Genomic DNA, 18,900 nt, shown 5'->3' on the forward strand with positions numbered 1-18,900 from the left:
CTTCTCTATGTGGATGACCAATTTATATTCTTCTTGCAGGTCGAGGACCAAAACAGTTCACGATAGGATCTCTTTAGCAGGGATCAACCAGCTGCCCAGCGTACCACAGATTGCCAAGGTAAGATAGAGCTCACAGGTACACCAGGTTTAAAGGCAGACAGTCTCCATGCACATATAGCAACATCAAAACATAATGGCACATATTCAGGGAGGTATGGTGAACACCTGAGCGTGAGGGAGAAGGAAAGACTTTCGTAATCACATGTATTATTTCAGAATAGCACTTCTCACAAGTAATAACTGGACAAAAATTGCATTAAAGAAGTCAAGGTAACAGGAAAAAATGTTGAAGTGGAATTGTTCCCTTCCTGTTATATTTCTTTTTGCTCTCTGACATGTGACTGATTATTATTATCTCTAAGACATTTTCTGGTACATTGGATTAGTGCTCCTTTACAGTAATCCTTCTTCTCTATGTTTTTTCATCTGTTAGGTCTTTTGTGATGATGCCACAGGGCTGAAGTTCAACCCCGTCCTGTACCCACGGGTGAGTTCATCCTCAGTTCCTGCACTGCAACCATCATCACACCCAGTGTGACCTGAGCTCCTCCGTCCAAGGCAAATATTCATTCAAGCTGAAACGGGGTAGCTTTTCCAGTCCCTTACGTCTCCTGAGACACAAAGGGGGGCAGTATAGCTGAAAGGACATTTAATTATAGCTGCCACAACTTTACACCAACGTTCATAAATAACTTTTCATGAATTTTCATATCTATAAATATTTGATGGCTTTTATTTAAAGCCCGTGGCTTTTGTAGACATTTGAGCTTTAATTATTTTTTGCCAGCATCACCTGCCTGTCCCTACACATTGGATTTCATTAACTTTTCAACCTCCTAAAATTTTATCCACAAAAACACGTCCTTCTTGTCACATTTTACCCCCTACTTCCTGCCTCTCTAACATCTGCCCTGCGCAGTAAGCATATTAGTCAAGAAACGATTGATGATACCGCAACTCTCTAAAATGAATTTGATGGATCTGTTCCTCCTCCTCCTCCTCCTCCTCCTGTGAGCCTGATGGAGGAGTGTGATGGAGCATGCTTTCAGCCTGTGCCTCAGGGAAGGAAAAAAACCATCTGTGTCTCCGTATGCAAGAGACAGCAACAGGATCACTGCCCTCGCTGGGGGCCGCTATACAGTTTGTTGCATGACAGCCTTACATAACATGGACCCAATAAAACCGGCCCTGGAGACGTGTTATAGAGAAGGAAAACACTTCTTTTTTTAAAAGTGTACAACTTATAATCATAGGAAGAAAGTACGACTTTTCCTCTGTTTTGTTTACGTACAGGGATCCCAGTTAATAGTGGCTTACGATGAACATGAGGTGAACAACACGTTCAAATTCGGAGTCATCTACCAGAAGTTTGGACAGGTGAGCTATTTTAATTATCTTCCGCTTACTTTACATGTACCCTTTTATCTCATCTATCTTTCTCTTGTCTGTCCTTCACTTTATTTGCACGTATGTGTTTTCCTCCTCAGACATCAGAAGAGGAGCTATTTGGAAACAATGAGGAGACGCCAGCTTTCAAGGAGTTTCTCAGTATCTTAGGAGACACGGTTGAACTGCAAGATTTTAAAGGGTGAGGGTAGTAAAATGCAGTTCACTGGCATAAAACTTGTAGAATAATGTGAGAGAAAGTGGCAGGAAGAAAGGATTCAGTCAAATTTAAATGCAAAGAAACGAGTGAGTCTAAAAGAAGGAACCTTGGGCTTATTACAGTGAAGAACATGGCGAGCTTTAATTACTGTAACCTTGGAGCAATTTGTCCTGCTGTTTTGGACTCAGCATGCAACGTGGGTAAACTGCTTAGTGCAACAGATTTGTGCAAAGAAAGTGCCACATGGACAGGTAATCAGAGCTTTGTTTATTGTAAGGTAGGGGGGTGGGGGGTGCCGCAAGCTTTCTCCTATAGGGTTACACTTGTTGCTTTTACATAAGGAGACTATAAATTGTAGCTGACACATCACATTTGAATGACACTGGAGCCAGTTAGGCTTAAAATGTGATGACGGGATGTGTAAAATGCATGAAACAGAACCTTGTAAGTGAAGGCTGGAGGCTGCACAGAGAACATGAGCGCTCTGATCCTGTGACAGGTTCCGTGGTGGGCTGGACGTGTCCCATGGACAGACGGGGTCTGAATCTGTCTACACCGTCTTCAGACAGAGGGAGATTATGTTCCACGTGTCAACTAAGCTTCCCTTCACCGAGGGTGATGTTCAGCAGGTACCACGGCTTAATTCTGCCTTTATTATTGTTATACTGAATGCATGTGTGGATTTAGCTGCCAAATGGGGCACTTGAGCCCAGAAATATCAATATTAAATTGCTTTTATTCAAAGGCACTGAATTCAGATTTGATCCCTTGTTGGAAGAATGGTTGAGTTAAATGCACTAGATCATCTCACAGCTATTAAAGAGGACTTTAAAAGGAGCACATTCTTGCTTTTATGCCTCTGGTGCTGATGGTGTATCTGATATTCAGGTGTTGGTGTTGTTCCTGGATCATCATATGATTAATGTTGATCCAGGTTTACTATTGCAAGTGATCAATCACATAGTTATTATGTTTTAGTCCTGCGACACAGAAAAGAACCTGCGGATGTCCACTCAGGAAAAAATCCAACAAAGGGAGCGTTTCGAGCCATCGTTGGGTTGGGGGTTAGGATTCAATCGTGGTTAGGGTTAAAGGATCATCTGGTGCTGATCTGAAGTTAATACTTGAACAAAGTTGACCTTTCTTGTGTCATCTATATCTTTCAGCTGGTTTCAAAAACTAAATAAAATGTTCTTTGGCTTCTTATGAAAAAACAAAGAAAAAAATAAAGGCGGATCAGTTACAAAACTTTTAAAATCCATTCATAAAAGGAGTAAAAGAGCGACTAGGTGGCCTAAAATGCTGTAGGCGTGCATTAAATCACTTATTAGCAAATCGTCACCCCAGTATAGTATATACCATATAATAGCTTAAATGCTACAGAGACTTTTGCTTTTAGTGTCTGCAGTGAGCTCTCAGTTTTGTGCTGAATCTCATTTTTCTGCAAACATGTTCTATTCTAAAGTTTTCAGTGTACAGGAAGTAGAAGGGAAAAAAATATGAGTAGCCAAAGATGAACAGCTTCATCAACGAGTGACCTTCAGTGTTCTTCAGACTCTGACAGCAGCATCCGCACTAAATTACAGTGGGGGCATGACTTGGGTACACACATAACTGCATGTATTCTAAGACACATGTCAAATCTTGTCTGGCACTTGGTGGACGAGGTGTGAAAATAGCAGATGCACAACCAAAATCTGCACACAGTGTTAAACCACTGACCTTTCTGGCCTTTCTATCATGCAAATGTATTATTTTAATGAACTCTAAACAATAAAATCTCCCCTCTGTTTCAGAGGAGAATTTTCATGAAGACTTTATGGACTTGCTATCAATGTAGCACGCTCCTCTCATTCTAATCCAGCACTGAGATAAGGCTGATGGGCCTTGCACTGGCAGTTATTAAATCTTGTGTTAAGATCTTTTCTTTTTAAACCTTCATTGTAGTCTTAAAGTGCTCGGTGACAATGAGCTTTGCCATCCTAATAAAAAACTAAATTGCTCTTATATAAGCCATCGCTGAGGGTTTGATGTGAAGTCTCTAAAATCCTCCCGAGAACCATATGACCCCTTCTTGAATTCAGGGGCTCATGCAGTGTAGAACTAGAAGCCATATCCCGAGCTCTTATTTTTAAAGTGTTCAAAAATAAACACATAGCAAAAACTGGTGACCCGAGGTAATTATTTCCTCCTCAGCTCCAAAGAAAAAGGCACATAGGAAATGACATTGTCGCCATCGTTTTCCAAGAAGAGCCCACACCGTTTGTTCCGGACATGATCGCCTCCAACTTCCTGCACGCCTACGTCCTGGTGCAGGCAGAGAACCCCTGCACAGAGCACACGACATACAAGGTACAAACAGGAAAATACTTCCTCTCCTTCCATGTGTGCTGTAGTGGGCCGGTGGCCACAGTAACATGTGGCTGTTACTTGTTTTATGCTGACAGGTGTCTGTTACGGCGAGGGAAGATGTACCTTCATTTGGACCTCCCCTTCCAAACCCAGCCATCTTCAAGAAGGTGAGCGGCAGATGTGATCTCAGTATGAAAAGAAGCGCCACCAAGGCAGCTCGCTGTCTGGGCAGTATTTACTTTTAAGGGAATAATATTATATTTTCTATATATTGACTTTGTTTTCTTTGTTTTTTAAGAGGTTTGAGTGCAGTAAAAATCAGATAAGGGTCACAGGGCAGTAGATAATGGATAATAGGTACGATTTGCAAATAACTTGTCATAATGAATTAGAGCTTATTATATTATATATAATATTATACTACAGTATATTTCTAACTAAGCATGTCATTTGTTTTCACTTGAGACAAAGGGAAATGTGAGGTCAGAGGTCAAATGTGGCCACATTATATTTAAAAAATGATATTTAGAATTCCCCATATACTAGAATCATTTACCAAATGTTGCTAATACAAACAAAGGATGTATTTTGCAAATATAAGCACAGTTTTAAAGGTAAAAGTCATTTTATGAATGTTTGACCTTATTTGACCATAAAGAAGAGGTCAAACGGTACTTTCTATATCATTGCAGGACACACAAAAAATAGTTTTAAGGCTTTTTGTCATTTTTTGGTCAATAAATCATTGTAGACCTTGGTGGACTTCAAGGTCTCTACACCCCCAGTTTTTATCAGAGTTCCTTGAAAACCTTTTGAGCTGTTTACAGACAGAATAACACACACACACGCAAACACTACCAAAAACACACCAGGCAGAGTCAACTTTTTGACCTTGACTCCAATGACTTGTGCTGACGAAAAGCTAAAGTTCACTGAAATGAACTGATATCCTTCGCTGGCAGCCAGTCACTCAATATGAAGAAGAAGAGTAGTGCTTTTGGCAGGAAATGATACGCTGACCTGCAGCACGGATTGCCTTTCAGTAAAAGGTATCTGCAGCATGTGAAAATACACTTTTTAGATTTCCAGCAGAGAGTTGGTTAGGAGATTGATGCCAATCTTAAAGTAGGTAAGAAGCTGTAGACTTCCTGTTCATGGAGAAAATGTCCAAAGGTAATATAATAAGAAAATACAGTCACAGGTATTCAGTATCTCTACAAAGTTATTGCTTAGTGAAGGATGAAAGATTTATTTCAGGATTCTGTCACAAAAGCAAAAGTCCAATGCAGAAAAAAATTAGAGACACTGGTTTCAGCATTCAGTCGATAATAAAGCTGCTCACTGCAGAATAAGAGGATGAAAAGGGGGAATTTGAGGCAGATGGGATTTTTAAATCATTTACGCTCATGATCACCACAGCACAATGAGCTGAGGCACTGTTGTCTGTATATCGTTAAGGTCACCTTTTCCTTTCCTCATTGTCACCCTCCCCATTCCTTGTTGCTCATCAACTTCCCTCCTCGCCTCTGTCGCTCTCTAGGGCCCAGAGTTTCGAGACTTCCTGCTGACAAAGCTGATCAATGCTGAAAACGCCTGCTACAAATCTGACAAATTCGCCAAACTGGAGGTGACACACGCGCGCACAGCTACACCAAAACACCGCAGCATGCCTTCGTTCCGCTCTGCCGATTCATCCCTAATCATTTTCCCGATGCGTTCCTGCTTGTGTGTGTGTGTGTGTGTGTGTGTGTGTGTGTGTGTGTGTGTGTGTGTGTGTGTGTGTGTGTGTGTGTGTGTGAACCGATTTCAGGGGCGAACACGAGCCGCGCTGCTGGACAATCTCCACGACGAGCTGCACAGACAGAGTCAAAGCGCGCTTGGTCTGGGCCAGGTCGGAGAGGAGGACAAGCTTGAGAACGGGGGACACGGAGGCCTGCTGGAGTCCTTCAAGGTGAACATGAGCCTAGACAAAAAGTACATCGTTCAATCCTTTCTCAGCTCTGTGACATTTATTTAATCACCGTCATTACAGCACAAGAGTGCCAGGTTTGCTCGCTGTAGGTCAGCGAAATGTCACAGGTCTGCAAGATGACTTGAGGCGTTAAACCATTGTTATCACAGACGCTCCTGGATTTCTCAGTGCTCGAGAATTTTGACCTTATACTCACAGTGTGTGTGCGTGTGTGTGTGTGTGTATTCAGTGTGAGCATGTGAACATGCAAAACGCTGCGGCGCTAAATCTGTATGAGACTGTGCCTTTCTCTTTATGAATTTCTCCTCTGCTTCCTCTCACCAGCCACCTAAATCTCTCTAGCCCATCACACCGCCATTGCACGTGCTCACTGAAGGCTGGAGTGTCTTTAAAAGGACCGTCTTGAATGTGTGTCTCTGTTTGTCGCCACGAAAATGTGTAACCAATGTAATCATTTGATTCTATCGCTCTTCGCAGGCGTTGTGGACGGCGGCTTTGCAGTTTGTGCAGTCGGTCCCAGGGGGCGCTCTTATTGTTGCTGTCGTGGCGGTTGCTGTGTATTACCTTTCTGTGTCACTGTAAATGCACGTGGGGGAATTATATGATGATAAATAAAGACGATCTCATATGATGTTGTTTGTGTGTGTGTGAATTTGAGCTGGTCATAGCTGAGGCAGATAGCAAAGGTGGGAAAAGTATCGACATTTGATTTGAATGTTACCGACCGGAAGTTATCATAAACTCCTTTTACATCAATGAACCAATGATATAAATAATGAGTGTAACACAGTTACAGTACTCTTTCTTCTCTAACTCACTTTCTCTTCTTCTTGGACAACTGCGCCCCCTTGTGGTCACCTTCTTGACACTGCCTCCCCCCAACTTCATTATTTCACACAGTTTCCATTACTTGCTTCTACTCCTTAACCTCCTCCTCTCCCTCATCATGAGCTCATCTCTCTTTTCTCCTGCTTCTCCAGAGAGCCATGCGGGTCAGAAGCCACTCCATGGAGACTATGGTAGGGTCTCACCGTCACAGAAGCCCCGGTGTAGGAGGTGGTGTTCCAGCCAGCCTCAGTGGTGGAGGTCTGCCGCAGAGCACCAGCGAATGCACAAAGAGCACCTTCACTGTGAGTTCACTTCAGCAAGATGTGACTTGAGCTAAAAGCTTTGGTTCTTGTTCATTTACTCATCCATATTTAATGTTGGAGGATTTTTGGGGAACATTTTTAAAGTGCTGCAATACTAAGAGAAGCCAAATTCTTTATTCTGTTATCCGCAGCCTCCTGTACTGTCAGCCAAGTCTCCCCTGAAGAGCCCTGTGAAACGGCGCTCGGGTCTCTTCCCCCGTCTCCACTCCAGCACAGAAACTTCTTCAGACAAACACACGCGTGGGTAGGTTAAAGGTCCCTGCATTCAGAAGTTACAGTCTTTTTAAACAGCTACCTTTTGACTTACGGATTTGCTTTTTGTATGCAGCGACCAAAAGTTTGCAGAGAGCTGCCTGCTGTCCCAGGACGTGAAATCAGAGACGTCATCCAATCCGAGCTCACCTGAGATCTGTCCCAACAAAGAAAGGTGAGACCCAAGCTGATTTTATCTAAAGAATACTTTAATACTTTAACATTACTGCTTAATGTTTGCTTTTTCACGTCAGTACAAATTTTACTCATGGTTGCTCCTCTGTGTTCTCCTCAACAGGCCATTTGTCAAGCTGAAGGAGTGCGGCGGCGGCAGGCAGAACATTTCTCGTTCTTCTTCCAGCACCAGCAGCTTCAGCAGCACCACGGGAGAAACAGAAGCTCTGGAAGAACTGGAGATGGTGAGCCCAAACTTTTATTCATTCATTTGAAACGAACGAACGAAAGAAAATGTGTTGTGCTGTTGAGAGTTACATTTTTAAAGTATAAGAACATTGAAGAGATGGTGCAGAAAGCTGCATCTGGTCTGAAGGAAAAATCGCACAAACTTGGAAGAGTTGGTCGGATTTGTGCAAGATGCATTAGGTGGCAATGGACAAATACAAACATACAGATGGTTACACCCTCGTGCAGCAAAGAGGATGCATGTTGAAGCACAAGACACAATAAGACAGCTGATCAAGTTGTTTTGCTAAGTCATCTACACAAGGCAGAGGAAGAATAGCAGCCTACGACATCATCTCAAAATAGTATTTCAAGTTTAATCTCGAAATTTTGACTTATTTTTTTTTCTTAATGTGGCCCTAATATTCTGTCGTATCTGTACGGAGTCAGAACCAAAGGTTTGAAGTTGTTGGTGGTGTCAGTGTCGTGGATGAAATAGTCTATAATTACTAAGAACTGCTTCGTAGTAAGCGCATGTCAATTATGATGATTGCAGCTCTACTTGATCGCCTTGTATCAGATAAAACCGCTTCAAGGTGTTATTTTATGTTACCTGAGAAACGCTGTGAGATTGTTCCTCAGTGTTTGGCAGGAGATCAGCTTGCACAGATGATCCCTACGCAGTAGAAACTCTCAGAGAGAGATAGAGACACGGCTTAAATGCCAGAGAAAACTGTTAAAGTAATCGTTAAGTGCCTGATGCAGCAGTAAAGTACACCAGCGGGCATCACAAGGGAGAATCTGATAGGCTGGATGGGAAGAAAAACGCAGTCTTTATTAGCTAATAGAGAGACTTGAAGCAGCAGATTAAAACTATTTGTAAAGTTTGTAGGGCTCAGTTCTTGTTTTTTTGTTATTTTACTTTTTTAAGTCCATTAGTTTTTACAACCTTTGGAACTATGTGAATTAGCATTTGTAGAGTCTTTATGCTACATTTAGCTCGTTAGCTAGCATACTAGCTAGCTAGCACACACACACACGCACACATACATATACACTCAACAAAAATATAAACGCAACACCTTTGTTACTGCTCCCATTCCCCATGGGATGGACGTAGAGACTTAAAATTCATTCCAGATACACAATATAACCATCCCTCCCAAACAGTGGTCACAAATCAGTCCAAATGTGTGGTAGTGGGCACATCTGCTATATTGAGATAATCCATCCCACCTCACAGGTGTGCCACATCAGGATGCCGATCTGACATCATGAGTAGTGCACAGGTGTACCTCAGACTGCCCACAACAAAAGGCCACCCTGGAATGTGCAGTTTTGTCTCACAGCAAAATGCCACAGATGCCACAAGCAATGAGGGAGCGTGCAATTGGCATGCTGACAGCAGGAATGTCAACCAGATCTGTCGCCCGTGCATTGAATGTTCATTTCTCAACCATAAGCCGTCTCCACAGGCGTTTCAGAGAATATGGCAGCACATCCAACCGGCCTCACAACCGCAGACCTCGTGTAACCACACCAGCCCAGGACCTCCACATCCAGCAGGTTCACCTCCAAGATCGTCTGAGACCAGCCACCCAGACAGCTGCTGGAACAATTGGTTTGCACAACCAAACAATTTCTGCACAAACTGTCAGAAACCGTCTCAGGGACGCTCAACTGCATGCCCGTCGTCCTCATCGGGGTCTTGACCTGACTCCAGCTCGTCGCCGTAACAGACTTGTGTGGGCAAATGCTCACATTCGATGGCGTCTGGCACGTTGGAGAGGTGTGCGCTTCACGGATGAATCATGGTTCACATTGTTCAGGGCAGATGGCAGCTGAGAATGTCCCAGTTCTTGCATGGCCAGCATACTCACCGGACATGTCACCCATTGAGCATGTTCGGGATGTGCTTGACCGGCGTATACGACAGCGTGTACCAGTTCCCACGAATATCCAACAACCTCGCACAGCCATTGAAGTGGAGTGGACCAACATTCCACAGGCCACAATTGACAATCTGATAGACTCCATGCGACGATGTGTTGCACTGCACGAGGCAAATGGTGGTCACACCAGATACTGACCGGTTCTGGGTCCCCAGACCCCCAATAGCGCAAAAAACTGCACATTCCAGGGTGGCCTTTTGTTGTGGGCAGTCTGAGGTACACCTGTGCACTACTCATGATGTCAGATCAGCATCCTGATGTGGCACACCTGTGAGGTGGGATGGATTATCTCAATATGGCAGATGTGCCCACTACCACACATTTGGACTGATTTGTGACCACTTTTTGGGAGGGATGGTTATATTGTGTATCTGGAATGAATTTTAAGTCTCTACGTCCATCCCATGGGGAATGGGAGCAGTAACAAAGGTGTTGCGTTTATATTTTTGTTGAGTGTATATATATATAGATATATATATTAGAGATGGACCGATCCGATATTACGTATCGGTATCGGTCCGATACTGACCTAAATTACTGGATCGGATATCTGAGAAAAATAAAAAATGTAATCCGATCCATTAAATATCAGGAAAGCACCTCACAAAACTTGCAACACGCCGTAACTCACCTCAGAACGTTAGCACGTCGGAGCAGTATGCATCACGTGATAGAGCGGCTGTGGCATGCGGGACCTGTCGGTGGTCTGGATAGCATTTGGAGCTTCGCTAGCAACCCGGCATTTCATCTCCGACAAAGTTATCCCCGAGAGAAGTAAAGCAAGTGTGTAAGTCCATCTCTGAATGTTTGTAAAGCATTCCTGTGTTAAGCTTAACAAACGACTGCCTCTTCTTGCTGCTACTTCAATCATGAAACTGCTTAACGATCGGCTGATCGGCTTTTCTGTCGGGAGTACGTCTCTCTTGTTTGCTTTTGGCCCACTTTGCACCAGAAAGAGGAAACCAGCGGCTGAACAACAGCAGCACGTTTAAGCTCTATAAGCTGTTGTTAGAATTTATTTAATATTACTTTCTACTCGAGGATCTTTTTCTACGTAGCTGACGGCTGGTAACTGTGCAGGGGCGGATCTAGCAAAGTTTAGCCAGGGGGGCCGATAGGGCATGAACAGGGAAAAGGGGGCACAAAGACATACTTTTCTTTCTTATTCTCATTTAAAATGTCTAGCTTTTAATAAATAATTATCTGACAGCCAAAGTTTTAATTTGATGCAAAATGAATAGAAGTCCATTACTGTATATAGTAACTATTAGGTCTAATATATATATATATAAACCCTAGTAAGCTATAGTACTTTTTCCTTTGTGAAGGTACCATCTGTGCAGTCTGCAATTTTGTTGAAGAAAGATGTTGAATCTATTTAATATTTCTTGAAAAATAATTGATTTCTGTGCATTTTTTTTTCCACACTGCATCAAATTAAGGTTGATTACGTCGATTAAGCATCATGAGGTGGAGCGTGAGGGGTGGTTCCCTATTTTTTATTTATTTATTTATTTTTGTTGTTGCTGGGAGTTGGAACCCTATTAGTTAGGTTGCTTAATATATATGCTAAGTACTCTTTAAAATACCAGAATAGGGAGGATGGTGTAGGTTTAAGTTTATTAGATTGATCAGTATTGCTGAACTATGAAATATTTTTTTTGGATACAGGTATAACAGAATAGCTTTAGTGTAGTTGTTGTTTTAAACTTGAGTATGAACTTATACAAAATGCAGCAAGATATTTTAAAAACAGTTTTGTTGATTAAAAAACACTATATCGGATTCATATCGGTATCGGCAGATATCCAAATTTATGATATCGGTATCGGTATCGGACATAAAAAAGTGGTATCGTGCCATCTCTAATATATATAGATATAGATATATATAGATATAGATATATATATAGATATAGATATATATATATATATAGATATAGATATATATAGAGATATAGATATATATAGATATAGATATATATATAGATATAGATATATATAGATATAGATATATATATATTTCAAAACCTTTACCCCTAAAAAACTTCTAGGAGAGCTATTATGCTAATCTACTTTGAAAGCGCTCTGAGTGCTCAGATAGAATAGAAAAGCGCTATATAAGAACAAGTCCATTTACCATGTTAACCTATGCACTGTCTCTCTAAAGCATTTTTTTCTGCTTTGGTGTGTTTATGATGTCTGCGAGAGTCGTGCTCACCTCAGTTTGTGTTTTTCTTGTGTCTGTGTGGGTTCTCTCCAACTACTCCACCCAAAAGCGTGTAGCTACTGGGGTTAGGTTGATGATTCTAAACTGACTGAAGGTGTGAATTGTTGTCTGTGTTAGCTAGCAAAACTATTTTTAACTATGAAGAATGCAGATTGACTCTAGTAGAATGCGGGAATCAAAATATTGAGTTAGAAATAAACTTAAGACACTACATCACCTATTTTAATCTAACCCATTTTATGATCATTTCTCCCTCCAAGCCAGCTCTACCCAACTCCTTGCAATGTTTCCCACTTTGCTGAGGGCCAAGTTAAATTCAACTTCAGCAAAATTCTGCTCCCTCGTTTCAGAGAACCTCTTTTAGCCCCCCACCCCCGTACGTCTGTGTCCATATTTAACTTTCGTCCTCCCGCTTTCTCTCCTTCCCTCAGGCCAGCCATCCACCCATAGCTTCTTCCTCTGCCTTCAGCCCCGCACTCAACATAGAAAGCCAAGGGTCCTGCACCCCTGTCATCATGTGCCGCAGTCCAACAGGTAAGCCTAAATTCACGACGCATTTGTGGACTAGCTTTTAGTCCAGTTTGAACAGAATGATACGCCAGAGGTGGATGAGTTCATTTTCTAATGAGCATTTCCTTTGTTTCCTTTCCGTCTCCTCCCTTTTTTTCCTTCCACAGATGGAAAAACTAAGACTTCACCGAGGTCAAACTTGAAGTTCCGCTTTGACAAAATGAGCCACTCATCCACGACTGTAAGTCTGATACTTGAACACTGCCTTGTTAAGGTTTTTCAGTAGGATATTTCCAACTTTTTGAGACAGAAGCTCCATAAAACTTTTAAAGAGAGAAAGTTCGACATTGAAATTAAGATAATTATGGCAGAACGCTGGCAGCGATGCCAAAAAGTCCCCTGGTGTGTGTGTGTCTGTCTGTTTTTTAACACTTTGTCTATCTTATAGACATCTCATTATCTCTGGAACTCTGTAATGTGACTGAAACACTCAAGCTGATGTTGGGTAATAAACCCGGACTGAAAGACGTGTGCTGAACGCTCTCTCCTCTTTTGTTTTTTTTTGTTCCCTCTTTTCTCTTTCAGTCTGAGTAGCTTTGAGTGGAACGGAAAAACCCCAACCTTGCACAATGAAGGGACAGCGCCTGCTGACAGAGCTGCAAAAAAATAAAACAACGACAACAAAATAAAAAAGTCACAACAACAACCACAAAATCACTGTAGAACTACTTCCCAATGCCAAGGATAACCTGAGAAGGTTACCGAGTCCCCCGCACACTAGAATCTAACTGAAACTACTGTGAGTATATAGGGAGGAGAAGCAGCTGACATTTTGGCTTTTGTTTCTAACCAGTCTTTAGCTACAGATTAGTCGATGCTCGCTGCACCGTTGCTCATCCACCTTTCATGAGGGTCTTTGGCGTGGCTGTGATACTGTGAGTTCAAGCCGAGCTCGGCTTTTTTTCCTCAAGCGTCTTGTTTGATAGAGAGAAACACGATGACCTCCTAGAAGAATTGTGACACGAGTTTATGGCCGAACTGTTAACCTTTATCTCACTGACTGTTGAGTGCCCAGTGGAGGAAGAAAAAAAGAAATCATTAGCCATCAGGATGTATTTGCCTTCGCCCTTGAACAGACGAAAACTGCGCACAGAAGACTCGCAGTAGCAAGACCTCGGAGGCGCCGCGGCTTGGAGTCTTCTCCACTGTGCTCTCTGAGCTTGTTCTTTGCATAATGTAAATGCTTTTTTCAGAGAACAAGTTTTGATTTCGCCGAGGCTTTTTGCAATCCCGCTAGCTGCTGCATTGTGTCTACTGCACTATAAACGTGACGTGTCTCCTCCTAGGACAGCATTTCTGTATCCGTAGGGGCAACTTCATAGACTTGAACTCAAGAGCAGGGTGGGGGGCGGGGGGGGGAGGGGAGGGGCACTGCCAACACATTTTGCCACAAGCTTCTTTTAGCCAAAGCTGCGCCTTACAATCTATCACACACATAGAAAAAGCCCTTTTCGCCGCTGACACGTTCTTTCTCAGCCTCCGTCTCGTCTCTGTGCGTCTCACTATGTGAGAGGACGGGGATCTGGTTACAGCACAGTTGTGGGTAGCCGAGCTACACCCACATTTGCTCAAAATAGATGTTGCACTCAGTGAAAACATTTCACCTTCTGATACCTCCCATTGAAACTCGCTAGCTCGGTGTATCGGCGTGTACGTACGGCAGCTCTTTAGGACATCTCCAGGGTTTTTCCCAGGATGTGAGCTGATGAGGATGACTTGAAAAATATGAAGTTCAGGTTATAACGAACCACCTATGAAGTTACAAAAAACACTTTGAATGTAAACTATGAGCCTTTAAAAAAAGGACTTAGCTGTTGCAAAAATATAAGTAAAAACTGCAAAGTTGGTGCTCGCAGGCACAGAAGGACCACGGGTCTAATCTTCAACTGACATTAGCCTGGAAAAGAAGCATAAAAACACACACATTCGCTTCCAGTGTGACCAAAAACAATCAAGCTGGTGTGTGTTAATGTCGGTGTAATCTTACTGTGTAGGGAACAGTTCCTGTAGTTTAGGCTGGCCTAAGAGTGTAAAAGGTTTAATAGCTAGTTTCACCCAAATTACAAACGCCCTCTGTGATTTACATGTAGGTCACCTTTTAACTTGCCAGGAAGCTGTTCTAACTTGAGTAGTACCTTTCTAATTTATCAAGACTAGAGGCAGGCGTGTTGCCAAACACACGCTGCCCTCGGTCGGTGATTACCTCGAGTAAGGGAAGCAGGGATAGAAATCCTCTGGGGAAGTTCAGATGTCATATAGTTTGTAGCAGGTGTCGCCTAAAAAAAAAAAGCCCTGCAGCCTTTCCTTTGTTAATACGCTTAAGTTATTAAACTTTTTTTGCATCGATGTCATGTAAAAATTGTTACTGCAGAGTACGCTAATTAATGGTGAAATGATTAAAGGAAATGTATTAAGTTAAAAGATGTCTAAACATGTATATGTATATTTGGTTATGTAATGTGCCATTGAGAATTTATTCTAAAATAAAATGTTGTATTTTGTGTCATATTTGTGTTGTTTCAGGTTTTCTGTTGTTTTGTGTTTTTTAATGCAATCTCTCCACACGGGTGCTTTTCTTGTCTATACTTTAATGTGTAATATATTTGAACATGTGAGGGAAGTTTGTTTCACATTTTGTTGAAACTGCAGCGCCATCACATTATTCTGACAGCAGTTAATGTGGTCACATTTTTAACAATACAAACCAGAAGATCTGTGAAATCGTCTCACAGAGCAGAGTCTGCTTACTGTAGCGCCTCAGGGTGGTACAGCTGGGCGATGCAGTATCTCCTTATTATATGTAACATTACATGAAAGTGATCCTTTTTTAAAGTGGCTCTTTTTCTGGTTCCTACCTAAAGTAGTCCCATACAGTCCTGTGGAAAAGTAAGTCCACACTGTTATTAAATAGCTTCCAAAATAAACTTTAGCAGCTGTTTTTAGTCTCTTACATCCTTTTGGATGAATTGTGGCCCACTCTTCTTTACAATGTTTCTTCAGTTCATTGAGGTTTGTTTATGCACAGCTCTCTTAAGATCCCGTCGCAGCATATCAGTCGGGTTGAGGTCTGGACTTTGACCAGGTCGTTGCAACACATCAATTTTTCTCTTTCTCAGCTGTTCTGTTGTAGATTTGCTGCTTTGCTTGGAATTATTGTCCTGCTGCATGACCCAGGTGCAGCACAACTTTAGCTGTCATATTGATGTCCTCACATTTGACTCTACAATATTTTGGTATTCAGGAGAGTTAACGATTGACTTACTGACTCCAAGGTTCCCAGGTCCTGTATCTGCAAAACAAGCCAAAAACATCACCCCTCCACCACCGTGCTTGAGCTAGTATAAGGTGTTTGTGCTGATATGCTGTGTTTGGTCTTTCCTAAACATGGTGCGGTACATTACAGCCAAACAGCTGCACTTTGGTCTCATCTGTCCAAAGAACATTGTTCCAGAAGTCCTCAGATTTATTCAGATGCAATTTCATAAACCTAAGTTGTGCTACTATGTTCTTTTTAGAGAGAATACGTTTTCTTGTCTTAAAACATCCAAAAAAGCCATGCTCATCTGTTTTTGTTCATTTTTATCCACATCTAACCCAACCCGCTGATTCTGTTATGTAGATCTTCCCGGCAGCAGCAATTGCTTCTTTAAGAACATTGCTGATGTCTTCCCTCCTTGGCAAAGTGTTCACACACACCTGAATGCTCCAGATCTCCAAACTGCCCAAACCTCGGCTCTCATCGAGGCGTTCACACCTGGTCATCAGTTTATCAGATGCATTTGATCAACTGCACCTGGCTGCTACTTACTCTTTTAATTCCTATGGAAGCAGCAAAGGTCTTAGTTTTTCATAGGACTGCACAGAGTCCCGAGAAAACCTTACAGGACTATACATGTGTTTTGGTTTTTTAGAAGGAAGCTGCATCTGTGGTGAGAGGCTCCTGCTCAGTATGACAGTATGGTAGGAGATAATAAGCACAGGCGTTTCCCTCTCTCCTCCTGTCCTGTGTTACTAGCTAGCTGCTGGCTTGTTTCGGTCAGGTGATGTGGCTGGCGGTTGTAATTTGGCAGGAAGAGTAGTTCCTACATGAAACTGCTCAGTACAGGGAGATTCATCTGTAACTAGCACCTCACACCCTCCCCCCACAAAAAAGTCTAGATGGAAAAATAGCAAATATGGGCCAGAGGGAAAAACTTGTGTTTGATTCTGTGGTAAACTGTCACTTTAAAGACTTCACGAAATGCAGAGTATCAAGCTTGTATCAAAGATGCAGTTTGCATCAAAACAAAAACAAAAAAACACGAGAAGTGGCAGCTACCACGTTCAGTGTTTCGTAAAGACATATATATGAAAGGATATAACTTTATGATTTAATTCATAAAAATAATGCATAACTCCATTAGTGGTTGTCAAATCTCAGGGATGAGTAGACAGTTGCAGAATGGGCAGGCTGTCTCGTGGCTCCCTGCTGCTTCAGTGCACCTTCTGAAATCACTGCATACATCACCTGTAGCATTGTGAAAAGTAAGGGGTGGGGGGGGGGGGGGGGGGGGGGGCACAGTTTAGGAGATGCAAGCCTGTCAGTGAGTTCCCAATGTTCAGGGACTGTATTGAAACAGTACGTTCACTTACTTCTGGCTTCCTCTTGACTTTAGGTGGAACTGCAAAAAACAAAAAAAAGAAGAAAAGACAGCATGGTAAAAATTGCCGTTCTGAGTATTGCCTCATAACAGGTTAACAAAAGGAAACACACAGGATATACCTTTGGGAGGGGGTGTTTTGCATTTCTGTGGTACCGGGCATCGAGGTGGAGGTTGTGGAGCCGAGATGGTTTGTTGGGCTGCATATGGAACTTCATATATGACCTCTGCCCTGGGAAGTGGCTGTGGTTTGACCTCTGAGCTCAGACAGCGAGCCAATTCCAGGATGATGGGAAGGCAGAGTAATGCACAAGCACAGATCAAAACCCTGTGCAGGAGTTTCCTTGGAGAGGGACCTGTGACGAGAGCTATATGATGAGGAGGATACATGACAAGCAGTAAGACCTGCTGGCCAAAATGCAGATGCACTGTGATGCACTTCATTATATGTCATTCTCTGTACCTGCAGTAATGTTCACGTGCGTGCGATGTCCATTTTCATTTATACCTATATCCCAAACAACCATGCATCCATAGGAACCTTCATCCGACTGGTTGACACTCTGGATGTTTAAGAATAGCTTTGTCTGACTGGCTGAAATTGTCTTGTTGGTCAAATGGTGTCTCTCGCTTTCCTTCACAGGCTTCCTAACATCATATGTTGAATTTTCCCACATCCAGGCACCGGTCCAGTTGTTTCCACAGTGCTGAACTACACAGGACAATGACAAGATGCCCCCTTCTGGCACATAATACATCTCGCGTTTTGCCAAAATACTAAGCTGGCATTCTTCAGCACAGAGACCTAAAAGAAGGAATTTAGATTTAAGTCACTGTAGCGGAACATGAATGTGTAGCCAAGGAAACTCGTGCAGTTTGGTGCTCCTTTGTCCCAATCTGGTTAGATTATAACCACTAAAACACATTAATAATCAGCGAACATAAACACACACGCACATGTTTTTGTTTAACTTGGTACATCTGCTAATTTCCATATGCAGTGAAACACACGTCATTCAGAATAAAATACGCATATGGCGGCCACATTTAAAAGGCACGGAGCTTAACAAACATGTCAAAGAACTAGACGCACGCAGTACGCTTTGGCATGACCGTGATTACCACAGCTTTTAAGGCAAACACATGGCAAATGGCATCTTATTATAGAATACTGAAGATGGAGAGTTCACACGAGTGCTTTAACAAAACAACCCCCCCCCCCCCCCCCCCCCAGAAAAAAACAACAAAAAAAACAAAACTTAAGGCAAGAAGAGAGACTTTCTTTTATGTAATGAGAACTTTGGTCAGAGTTTCAAAAGGAGATCACTTACCAGAATGGAAGACATAGACGAAGCTGATGACACCGAGGAGATAGGTATACATGTCTGACTGTAAAGATGTGTTTAACGGTGTTTTTGTCTGCCGTTCATCACTTCCCCTAAGAGAGTTTGTGCTTACATTTTACGGCTGATTCTTAAATGCTGCCACACTTTCTGGAAATCAGAGTGGGCTCACGGTATTTCACTTTCTTTTACTCAGTAATTATGTTGTATTTCCTTTCTCCTGCTGTTGTTCCAATCCGGTCAGAGATGAAGGAAGTGAACACTTACCCACACATGCAGGCACAAGCACACACACGCAAAACCGAAATACGGGAAGCAGTGATCTCATGAACAGGAATATAAAATTTCCTGCAGGAAAGGGGCTGGCTTCA

General features: G+C 42.4%; 2 protein-coding genes across 10 annotated transcripts in view; one reads left to right on the forward strand and one right to left on the reverse strand.

Annotated features, from left to right (window-relative positions):
• Positions 1-15,052, forward strand: part of rap1gap2a (RAP1 GTPase activating protein 2a) — a 103,191-nt gene extending 88,139 nt beyond the window's left edge. For all 8 annotated transcript variants that reach the window (XM_026191323.1, XM_026191325.1, XM_026191330.1 and 5 more), the window contains 16 exons: positions 40-118; positions 494-547; positions 1,354-1,437; positions 1,548-1,648; positions 2,166-2,295; positions 3,863-4,018; positions 4,114-4,185; positions 5,559-5,645; positions 5,829-5,969; positions 6,971-7,120; positions 7,273-7,385; positions 7,470-7,568; positions 7,692-7,812; positions 12,408-12,510; positions 12,654-12,727; positions 13,072-15,052. In XM_026191323.1, the coding sequence (XP_026047108.1) occupies positions 40-118; positions 494-547; positions 1,354-1,437; positions 1,548-1,648; positions 2,166-2,295; positions 3,863-4,018; positions 4,114-4,185; positions 5,559-5,645; positions 5,829-5,969; positions 6,971-7,120; positions 7,273-7,385; positions 7,470-7,568; positions 7,692-7,812; positions 12,408-12,510; positions 12,654-12,727; positions 13,072-13,080 (1,573 nt within the window). In that variant the 3' untranslated portion in view covers positions 13,081-15,052. The remainder of the gene's footprint in view (positions 1-39; positions 119-493; positions 548-1,353; positions 1,438-1,547; positions 1,649-2,165; positions 2,296-3,862; positions 4,019-4,113; positions 4,186-5,558; positions 5,646-5,828; positions 5,970-6,970; positions 7,121-7,272; positions 7,386-7,469; positions 7,569-7,691; positions 7,813-12,407; positions 12,511-12,653; positions 12,728-13,071) is intronic.
• A 1,840-nt stretch (positions 15,053-16,892) lies between these two features.
• LOC113035697 (uncharacterized) lies at positions 16,893-18,899 on the reverse strand. 2 transcript variants are annotated; one of them, XM_026191332.1, is made up of 5 exons: positions 18,518-18,899; positions 17,650-17,991; positions 17,309-17,542; positions 17,179-17,207; positions 16,893-17,053 (listed from the first exon to the last, which is right to left on the reverse strand). In XM_026191332.1, exons 1-5 carry the CDS (start codon positions 18,567-18,569, stop codon positions 16,946-16,948), a joined length of 765 nt encoding a protein of 254 aa, XP_026047117.1. In that variant the 5' UTR covers positions 18,570-18,899; the 3' UTR covers positions 16,893-16,945. The 2 variants fall into 2 exon arrangements, with proteins under 2 accessions (XP_026047117.1, XP_026047116.1); XM_026191331.1 differs by having other exon boundaries at positions 17,309-17,554.
• Position 18,900: the final 1 nt, after the last annotated feature.

Source organism: Astatotilapia calliptera, chromosome 14, assembly GCF_900246225.1.
Source record: "Astatotilapia calliptera chromosome 14, fAstCal1.2, whole genome shotgun sequence".
NCBI lineage: Eukaryota > Metazoa > Chordata > Actinopteri > Cichliformes > Cichlidae > Astatotilapia > Astatotilapia calliptera.

Bases quoted from the DNA above. Each gene is read 5' to 3' on its own strand.
- LOC113035697 (XM_026191331.1), bottom strand. From the start codon at position 18,569: ATGTATACCTATCTCCTCGGTGTCATCAGCTTCGTCTATGTCTTCCAT. The intron at 17,555-17,649 runs GTACAGAGAATG...CTCATCATATAG, and splicing joins GCACGTGAACATTACTGCAG to CTCTCGTCACAGGTCCCTCT. The intron at 17,208-17,308 runs GTATATCCTGTG...TGTTTTTTGCAG, and splicing joins CAAAACACCCCCTCCCAAAG to TTCCACCTAAAGTCAAGAGG.